Source organism: Phyllopteryx taeniolatus, chromosome 2 (assembly GCF_024500385.1).
Source record: "Phyllopteryx taeniolatus isolate TA_2022b chromosome 2, UOR_Ptae_1.2, whole genome shotgun sequence".
In the NCBI taxonomy this organism is placed as follows: domain Eukaryota; kingdom Metazoa; phylum Chordata; class Actinopteri; order Syngnathiformes; family Syngnathidae; genus Phyllopteryx; species Phyllopteryx taeniolatus.
The window spans coordinates 31,476,819-31,486,880 of NC_084503.1; the positions used below are offsets into that span (position 1 = coordinate 31,476,819).

At 41.7% G+C, this 10,062-nt stretch overlaps 1 protein-coding gene across 2 annotated transcripts; it reads left to right on the forward strand.

Moving 5' to 3' along the window:
* The first annotated feature begins 1,755 nt into the window (after positions 1-1,755).
* Positions 1,756-9,476, forward strand: LOC133474238 (putative gonadotropin-releasing hormone II receptor). Of its 2 annotated transcripts, XM_061765721.1 has the most exons (4): positions 1,756-1,980; positions 4,864-5,387; positions 6,850-7,054; positions 7,628-9,476. In XM_061765721.1, exons 1-4 carry the CDS (start codon positions 1,827-1,829, stop codon positions 8,140-8,142), a joined length of 1,398 nt encoding a protein of 465 aa, XP_061621705.1. In that variant the 5' UTR covers positions 1,756-1,826; the 3' UTR covers positions 8,143-9,476. The 2 variants fall into 2 exon arrangements, with proteins under 2 accessions (XP_061621705.1, XP_061621706.1); XM_061765722.1 differs by lacking the exon at positions 1,756-1,980 and having other exon boundaries at positions 4,840-5,387.
* The last annotated feature ends 586 nt before the right edge of the window (positions 9,477-10,062 follow it).

Here is a 10,062-nt window from a genome sequence, read left to right on the forward strand (position 1 = left end):
TGACAATCTACTGTGAATGCAACCAGGGGAATTAATCCAGCCAGGCACACCTGGTAAGAGTAAAGAGATTACGTACAAAATGAAGGCAAAGGTCTTTTTTGTTTTCCTTTTCTTTTTTACCATTTGTGGCTGCAGGGAGACTGCAACAATAAAACAGAATACAATAGAAAAAGATTGCACTCAATGGTCACTCTGAGCATTAATCAAATACAATTAACTTGTTATAAGGGGAAGAACTCTATAATGTCTTCTATTTCCCCTTTCTGTAGGTATAAGTGTCCTCATGCTTTTGGTCAACGTGTTATCATGTGCTATGAATAAGTTCAACAAAAGACAAACGCAGTTTTCTTAAACTAACGGCCCACAAACAATGATATGTTTCCAAGTTTTTAGTAAACACAACATGTAAACATGAGAGTGGGCTGTTCAATCAATGTGACGAGATTGGAGGTGTTGGTTGAAGCTGCCCGACCCTGTAAGAACACACCAGTTTTGTGTATGCTATTCTCAAGAAGCAAGCAAGAATACATTTACTCTTGCCTAGGGCTCAGAAGGTTATTGTTATATAAGGTTAAACATAACATGTACATGGCTTGCGTGATAAAAGTACTAAAAAAAGAAAAAACACGAGACATCCAGGTTAAACCAATTAGACAACTAGTTTGATTGTTCCCGTTTTTTACGTGTTCCCTACAATGTTGTCTTGCTAATCATAAACAGTGGCGGTTTTTGGTATATGCAATATGTGCGGCTGCACAGGGCAGCATTTCTGGGAGGAGGCAACCCCCCACCCCCCAACAAAAAAAAGTGCTACACGACATGGTTTTCTGTTGGCATCATGACATGTTAAAGGGCATGTAAAGTGAAAATAAATTTCTTCTAAATTTGACACACCACAGAGAAGAGTGCTGTTAACAACTCTACCAAATTGAAATGATTAAAAAAATTGCTGCCCTGCGATTGGCTGGCGACCAGTTCAGGGTGTACCCTGCCTCTCGCCCGAAGATTGCTGGGATAGGCTCCAGTACGCCCGCGACCCTAGTGAGGATAAGCGGAATGGAAGCTGCATGAATGACAGAATAAAAAAAATTGCCAAGTATATAAAATGAGACTTCAAAATGGTAACAAATCAAGCCGTTCTCTCCGCTTTCAGATGCATGTCCACCTCACGTCCTGACAGCTGTCAATCAGTTATCCCTACTACAACCTGGAAAAATGGATGCTACCTGGTCTAGCAAATTTCTTTTGCCCACACATATGTAAACTACGTTTGAGCCGTGAAAATATATCTGCTTAAAGCCTCTGGAGGATGGAATATATTGCAATGGGTAATAATGTGGCTTTTCCATGCCTCAAAAACAAGAGCCTTTAAAGGGGCCACGCCAGCCCGAAGCCCCAGTCCACACACTGCACACCGGGCGCCATTCAAGCTAGGACTGCCATTGATCATGAATAATAAAAAATAAGCACTACGCAAATGTTCACAATTGGGTAGAAATGCTAAAATGTGAATTCAAGAAAATTGTTAACAGCAAAAACTTACTGTAAAGTATTGAAAGAAGGCTACCAATGCCCACTTTCCGTTTGGGAATTTAGCTGGTTTTGCCCTGCATAATCTCTGACAGGAACAAGTATTACCTGTTAACTAGACAAGCAGACACAAATTAATCAATGATTTATTATTCATCATTAACAGGCTATTTTACTATGTAATAGTCATGTACATTAATGTATATATTTGGGCATGGTTAGAGGTGAGGCCACACCTTTGCTTTTCCCTCATTGGCTCAAAGGCTGCATGTGGAGGGTGCAGTGTGTCTGCGTGCATGCATTCAAGGAGGAGCTCTCCATGCTTATTTAAGCCTTCTTATTTAAAGGCTGCGTACATTGCAACATTAACAAAAGCCTTTTTCTTCTCTCTGCCTGAGGGTTTCATTGCTATTTATATAAGCCGTCCGGAAGACCATTTCTACACAGCGGGTAAGCACAATTTCACTTATATTTCCACTGGAGCTTCGAAAAAGATTTTGGATAAAATATGGGATGACCATAGTATCATTTCATTAATCAATGCAATTAACTTTACTGTAAGTCTGTTTTGTATTTAGTAGGACAAAACAAGTAGTTTAAGTACATGTGTGTGTGTGTCTAGTTGTGTAAGAATGTAGCATATAGTCCAGATGTTCAGTCAGAAAATGTATTGCAATGCCATTTTAAATATAAATAAAAGATTCATTAGCAGCAGTAATAATAGCAAAAATCACTTTTTTCTTGTGATTATGCAAAAAAGTAAAGTGATGATCCCTTCAAGGCCACGCATCAAATTAGGTGTGATCACACATATGCTAATACACGAGTACAAGTTAAAGAGTGAATTTAAATTATATGGGCACTCAGGCAGCACCTTTCACTAGTGTTTAGCATGTCTGCTTCACAGTTCTGAGGTTATGCGTTTTCTCCGGGTACTCCAACTAAATCCAACATTCCAAAACAGGCATGTTAGTTTAACTGAAGACTAAATTGTCCATGGGCCTTAATGTTAGTGTGAATAGTTGTTTGTCTATATTTGCCCTGTAATTGGTTGGCATCATCCATCATCCATCCATGTCGGCACACATACAGTAGTCCTGAAAATCTTTAGAAGTGAATCTGCAAGTTTCCTCTACATCTGTATTTTTGATCATTATTAATTATGGATATACACAAGTAGTTGAAAACCCCCAAAACAGTGTCCTCTGCAAAACTGGATACGAAACAGATGCAAGAGAGATGGATGCACGTTTTGGAGAGCACCGTATGGAGCTCATTGGGTACTTTGCACCAAGATGGTGAAGACAATTTCCTGGACCAGTTGATGTATTAGCTGGGACTGATGTGGTTGAATTGGATTATACTGTGGCTCGTCATGATGTCCTTGTGGAGAAAATGGCTGCACCCCGGTTCCTCATGGAGATGGAAAATGGACGCTAGCTAACATACTGAGCACATTCAAACGTCCTCTCCAAACCATGCCGACTGTTGTCAAAGCCTACATACACCCTTGCCCTAACTTTTGAAGTTTCCATGGCAAAGTGTGAAAACTCCTTTTCTATGCTCAAAAGCGTGTCGTCGGAGCGACGGCGTATTATGATGCCCAGACGCAAGGCCCAGCTGATTCAGCTTGCTTTTGAAAAGGACCTCACTCACAAATTTCAATCTCATTGGAGGGATGCGTTGATGAGGAGGTTCAGTGTGGAGACACGCTACCTCCCGCTACAATGACACACTACTCAAAGTAGGTTCGAAGTGTGGGTGTGCGCTCGTGTTTGTGCGTGTGTGTTGGCAATGCATGTCCCTCTGTTGATCCCTTAAATTGCACCTGCTGTGGTGCTTTTTCAGTTTTATAGATGGTTCTGTTGTTACATGATCTCATACTGTAAGTTGAACATAAGTGTTTTGTGGATATTAATAACATTGCTTTAAATTCAATTATTATTAGGCGGCACGGTGATTGACTGGTTAGCACATCTGCCTCACAGTTCTGAGGACTCGGGTTCGAATCCGGCCTCGCCTGTGTGGAGTTTGCATGTTCTCCCCAAGCCTGCATGGATTTTCTCCGGGCACTCCGGTTTCCTCCCACATCCCCAAAACATGCATGGTTGGTTAATTGAAGACTCTAAATTGCCCGTCGGTATGAATGTGAGTGCGAATGATTGTTTGTTTATAAGCGCACTCCAATTGGCTGGCGACCAGTTCAGGGTGTTCCCCGCCTCTCGCCCAGAGTTAGCTGGGGTGGGCTCCAGCATGCCCACGACACTAGCGAGGATAAGCGGCACGGAAAATGAATGAATGCTTGAAATTCTGAGGGTTTAAATTATAACTGGTGCTGTTGGCTATGTTTGCTGTTGGTTAGGTTTAACGAGGATTACGTGTATTAGTGCTTCACAAATAGTGTAGTCTATAGGATTAAAAAATATGTACTGTCTGTAGGGTAATGATAATGTATTTCATGTGATAATGTATTTCCCCCCCTCCAAGACTGAGGTCTGGCAAAAGCTCTGCATATACATACTCTGTTCAAATGTGAAATGCCAACTAGTTGATTAGATTCATCAACTAGATTCATCCCCTAACCATTATCTTCTACTCAAAAGCTGTGGCGATCTCAAATCCAAAGCGATGCTATGACGCCATCTACAGGCGTCTGTTAGTTATTGCAGTGGTTTACAAACCTGAATTTCACATACAATCTGGGCGAGACCCTTTTTCACACCTACCTATCAAAAAACATACTTGACAAATATATTTATAACAACAATAGAAACATCTGCAACTTACCACAAGGTGTTTTCTCAAGTTAGAAGTGGGCTAAAATATCCAAGTTTGGGCAGTCACTATTTAAGATTTGCATAACAAAGCTGCTGTTTTTCAGAGTCTGTAAACACTTGCGGCTGTCTTTTCCTCCAAAATAAGTCACTTTGATTGGCTCGCAAAGGCTTTGTGTGCGGTGTGCGGCTTGTGACTGTCTTGTTCCATTTGATTGGTGAATTTGACTCAAATGACATTAGTGATTGGCGCAACGACGCCCTATGTGGAAGTCGAAGATGAGGTCTAAAAATAGATCGCGCAGACAATAATGGATAAATAAAAGCAGCGAGCAGCATGTTGATCATTGTAACTGAGTAATGTTTTGATTCTTCTTCACATAAATACTAAAGTAAAAGTAAAAAGTATGGTGCATTCAAACTACTCTGACAAGTACAATTCATCCAAAATGTTACTTGAGTAAATGTAGCACGTTACTACCCACCTCTGCATCTGACTTTTACAAGATGTAGCACACATCTTCCGACTCACCCATCATTTCTTCTTCTGTTGGAGCAGAATGCTTCCTCCTCTGGAACATGGATGCTAGTATGTATCAGGTGTCTGCAGAGCTCCAGCCAGCCAACGCCAGCTGCAATGTGTCTTCGCCGTGCCCGGAGCTGCCCACCTTCACCACCGCCGGCAAAATCCGGGTGATCGTCACCTTCATCCTGTGTGGGGTGTCGGCCTTCTGCAACCTCGCCGTACTACGTGCGGCCTACACGGACAGCAAGCGCAAATCTCACGTCCGGGTGCTGATTGTCAACCTCACACTGGCCGACCTCCTGGTGACCTTTGTGGTGATGCCCGTGGACGCGGCGTGGAACATCACAGTGCAGTGGATGGCGGGTGACCTCGCCTGCAGGCTCCTGATGTTCCTCAAGCTCCTGGCCATGTACTCGGGTGCCTTCGTCACCGTGGTGATCAGCTTGGACCGCCAGTCAGCCATTCTCCACCCGTTGGCCATCAACGAGGCCCGGAGGAGGAACAGGTTTATGCTGGCGGCGGCGTGGGGCATGAGCGTCTTGCTGTCCGTCCCTCAGGTCAGCTGACTGAAAATTAAATTAAATAGGGACTCAGTAGAAGAATAAAACATCGATTTGGAGTCTTTTATCCATTCGTTTTCTCTAGAACTTGAGCTGAACAGGTGAGCCGGAGCCTGTGCCAGCTGACTTTAGGTGAGCGTCGGAGTACACTTTGGAGTGGTCGCTAAATTAATCACATGGCACATATAGACAAACAACCATTCACTCTCACATTCACACCTATGAAAAATTTAGAGTCTTCAGTGAAACCAAGCTTTCATGTTTTTGTGAGAGAAAACCCATGCAAGTGTGGGCAAGGAATGGAGAGCAAGCTGAGACTATTTATCAAGATCTATATGATACCAAAGCCAGCTTTTTTGTCAAAACACCATATGTAATGTGTAAGACATACAGGAATGGAATTCTATCACAGCTGACAATATTAAGAAGTTAGCTTTTTAATCAAATAAAAACAATATATTTTCTATAGTGCTTGTGTAAGCCGAAGCTAATGCCAGCTAGTTTAGGGTCGTCAGCCAATCTCAGGGCAAGGCAAAGCACTATAAAAAATGGATGGATGTCCTCATTAGGGTCGCAGGTAAATATAGCCTGTCAGCTGAGCTGACTTTGGCTGAGAGGTGGGGTACACCCTGGACTGGTTGGCAGGCAATTGGAGGGCAGCTAAAGTGGACAAGGGCTATAGACAATGGATGAATGGATCAATCAGGCACACAAATTTATGGCAAAGAGCTTTTTGATTCACTTTTGTTGTCATACATCCATCCATCCATTTAACAAACCGCTTTTCCTCACTAGGGTCGCGGGTGGGCTGGAGCCTGTCCAAGCTGACTCTGGGTGAGAGGCGGGGTACACCCTGAACTCATTGCCAGCCAATCGTAGGGCAGATATAAACAAACAACCCTTCGAACTCACATTCACACCTACAGGCAATGTCATAAATTAATATATATACATATAGTAAGATATTGATGTTATGGTAGTGTCCTCGATGAGCATGACTGGTCTACGTTGTTCCTTGCAGATGGCTTCAAGAAACAATCATCAATACCAAACCTATGACGTCGTCATCATGTTTAAAATGTTTTCATGAAGCCACACCGTCATGTTTTAATAAATGAAGTACACAATAGGGAGTCTATGTTTTAGGCCACAGGACGTCTTGACGGCATAAAACATTGAAAACATAGGCAGACTTAACATGGTACGGTATTGATCCGATCAGAAGCTGGAGACTGAGCACAATATGTTATATAAAGTATATACTGTGTGTATACAATAGATTTAAACAAACAACCCTTTTTAAATTTAGACATAAAAAAAGCCCAAAAAGTACACAATGTTGTCAAATGTTCTTTTTCTGAAAATTAATGGATTTAAAATCTATTTGAAAAGTAACCTGGCCGAGAGTGGCCGCCTTAGATGAACATGCCTTTGTAAAACTGTAAATGTTCCTTCTCAGCTGTTCCTGTTCCACAACGTGACCATCAAGCATCCCGAAGATTTCACGCAGTGCACCACTCGAGGAAGTTTCAGGAGCCACTGGCATGAGACGGCGTACAACATGTTCACCTTCTTTTGCCTTTTTCTGCTGCCACTGGTCATCATGATCACATGCTATACCAGGATCTTCTTTGAGATCTCCAAGCGCCTGAAAAAGGACAACGGTGAGTTTTAAACAATCATTTCCAATGTGGGAAGGCTGGGCAATATGGTCTTAAAAGTTATTTAAAAATCGCAGATTTTTTACTGTTTGTATAATATTTATGTGTTATCCATTGCTCTTGCTCTCTCTCAATATATTATGTGTTTAAATGTGTTTGTATTTTTTTTAAAGTGTGTTTGAAGACCTTTAAAAAATGTAAGTGCCATATATGTTATAAAAACATGCCTCGGGTGTATTTTTAAATAGGCTATTTCTATATTGCATATTTCACTTATCGTGGGGGTGGTCTGGAATGTAACCCCAGCAATGGAGCGGGATTACTTTACTGAACTGTGGCGCGATAGCAATAAACTGATTTCAGCATTTCAGTTTTCCTGATTTTTTTGGGCATAGATAAAACACGGCCAGTGACGCACTTGGGCCTATATACTGTGTATAGTGGTTATCCGTCACAATTACGCCACAGTTAATTAGTTACTATTACTGTTATTATTACTTATTACTGAATCATCCAGCCCTACAATGGAGTTTTTTTTACATTTACCGTGTTTGTCTCTTCCTATTCTCCTGAAAGTTTCCTCCAGTGAGGTACAGTTGCGCTGCTCCAAGAACAACATCCCCAGAGCTCGCTTGAGGACTCTAAAGATGAGCGTTGTGATCGTGTTGTCCTTCATTATCTGCTGGACTCCTTACTACCTGTTGGGCCTGTGGTACTGGTTCTTCCCGGATGACCTGGAAGGGAAGGTTTCCCACTCGCTCACCCACCTCCTCTTCATCTTCGGCCTGGTCAATGCCTGCCTGGACCCGCTCATCTACGGCCTGTTCACCATTCGCTTTCGCAAGGGTCTCCTCCGCAGGTTCCACTGTAGCTCCCAAGCTATAGCAGACACGGACGCCAGTACGGTTATAACTGGATCTTTTGCCGGCACCGCCAACGCCGTGCTGCTGAAACAGGAGACGAACCCTTGCAGCCAGCAGACGTCCCCAGTGTGCGGCGATAATGACAGCGAAACGCCAGGAAGCTGCTTTCTAACAACAAGCAACGATGCACAGAGACCTGGACACAGATATCTGGAGAGCATTATATGAGGGGAATCCAAATGGGACAATTGGGTAGTATGACATTATGTAGTCATGTTTCCGCACAGAAATCTACATATACGTACGATGTATAGACAATTGTAACACACAAAGCAAAGTCCATAAAAGCCCATTTGGTTAAGTTTGGTGTGGAAGAAGCCCATCAAACACCTTTGGGATGAACTATGTTCTTGATGAATGGACAAAAACGCCATTTGCAGGTGTCCCGATACTTTTGCATTGCATCTGTGTATAAAGTATCCCTTGATCATACCACATTTGTTTGAAGACTTGAGGTTTTGTGCTAAAACTGACTGCTATTTGCGGCAACAACAAAAAAAAAATGTTGCAAAGATGGCCAAAAGGTTCAACCTTGGTTTCATTGGTCCATAATACATTTTCACACATGCATTTGGGAGAAGTGAGGTTTTTTTTGTCTTTGTAAGATAAGGCTTCTGTCGAGCCAGCCTATCCCATAGCCCAGACATGAAGAAGACGGTAGATTGTTGTCACATGTACTAAACAGCCAGTAATTGGAGAGAAATTCCTGACCAGTTTTCTTTTCATCAATTTTGGAGGGATGTCCAGTTCTTGGTAATGTGACTGTTGGGCCATATTTTCTCCACTTGATGATGACTGTCACCGTGTTCTATGGCATATTTAATGCCTTAGAAATTATGTTTTACTATTCTCCTGACTGATACCGTCGAACAATGAGTGGAAGGTCTTTGCGAACCGTGGTTTGTGTTGTCAGATGTGACTACAAAAATGTCAGTAAAAGCCTACCAGAAAAGCTGACTTTATTTGGGGTTAACCAAAGGCACTTTAAGTGGTGGCAGGTGTGTGCTGACTCCTATTCAACATGAGTTTGAATTTGATTGGTCAATTCTGAACAAAGCCACATCTTTGTTATAAGAGGCAACCACATTATTCTCAGTTGTTTCTTTTTACTTTCCCTCGCTAAAAGATTGGTTATACAGGCTATAGGTCACATTAACGGTGGAAAAAGATTTGAAATGATTTATTTTGGTCTCATTTGTAAAGGGGTATGTAGACTTTTTGTATCCACTGTATACTGTATTTACATTTCGAAAAACATTTTTAATTGGAAAAAGAAATTCGGGGGAAAAAAAGGTTTGATGCTTGACAAGAAATGTCATATACTGTGTTTTGAATGTTCAAGTATTCAATCAGCGCCCCATAAAAGGGGTGAGTTGGCCAAAATAGCCACATTACAGAAATGAATAGTTGACCACATTGCTGTCACGAGCCAGTTAAAAAGGATCTTGTTTGCCTGCCAAAATGTATGTTGTGGTATTGTTCATTAAAAGTGTTCATTGTGACTTAGCCGTCCCTTTCGGGTACAAAGACATTGCACACTTGTGAGCAAGAGCTCTGCAGTACTTACTACACATAATGCTAAACAGATCCTCTGCATGATGTCAACACGCCTGACTCATAGACCCAGCTCTAACGGCTCCTAAAGGGGATTGCTGACTTTTATCAGTGCTGAGTCAATGGCCAAATGACAAATGCCATGTTTTCCCCTAATTAAAATGCACAGAGACAGCTATAATAAACACAGCTTCATCCCAAATTAGAAGTGGACTAAACTCACATTTGCATAAAGAAAAATTACATCCCAATAACCATAGATTGCAGAAGACAGTGTATGTTAAACATCATACATGTAAAGGTGAGTTGCATTATTCAAATGCATAGCATCTCTTGAGCATCTTATGAGGAGGAAGTCAAGTTCAGGGAGCTATTATGAAATATTCCTGGATGGGATAAAATGATTTTCATGTGCAAGGGAAATTCATGGGTTATCACGATCCACACATTATGCTGACTTTCACTTACAGAAAGATTTATATTTTTCTAATTTAAAGATGAGGTTTATAATAATTAGCAATCAAAACTGCAACC

Bases quoted from the DNA above. Each gene is read 5' to 3' on its own strand.
- LOC133474238 (XM_061765721.1), top strand. From the start codon at position 1,827: ATGCATTCAAGGAGGAGCTCTCCATGCTTATTTAAGCCTTCTTATTTA. The intron at 1,981-4,863 runs GTAAGCACAATT...CTGTTGGAGCAG, and splicing joins AGACCATTTCTACACAGCGG to AATGCTTCCTCCTCTGGAAC. The intron at 5,388-6,849 runs GTCAGCTGACTG...GTTCCTTCTCAG, and splicing joins TCTTGCTGTCCGTCCCTCAG to CTGTTCCTGTTCCACAACGT.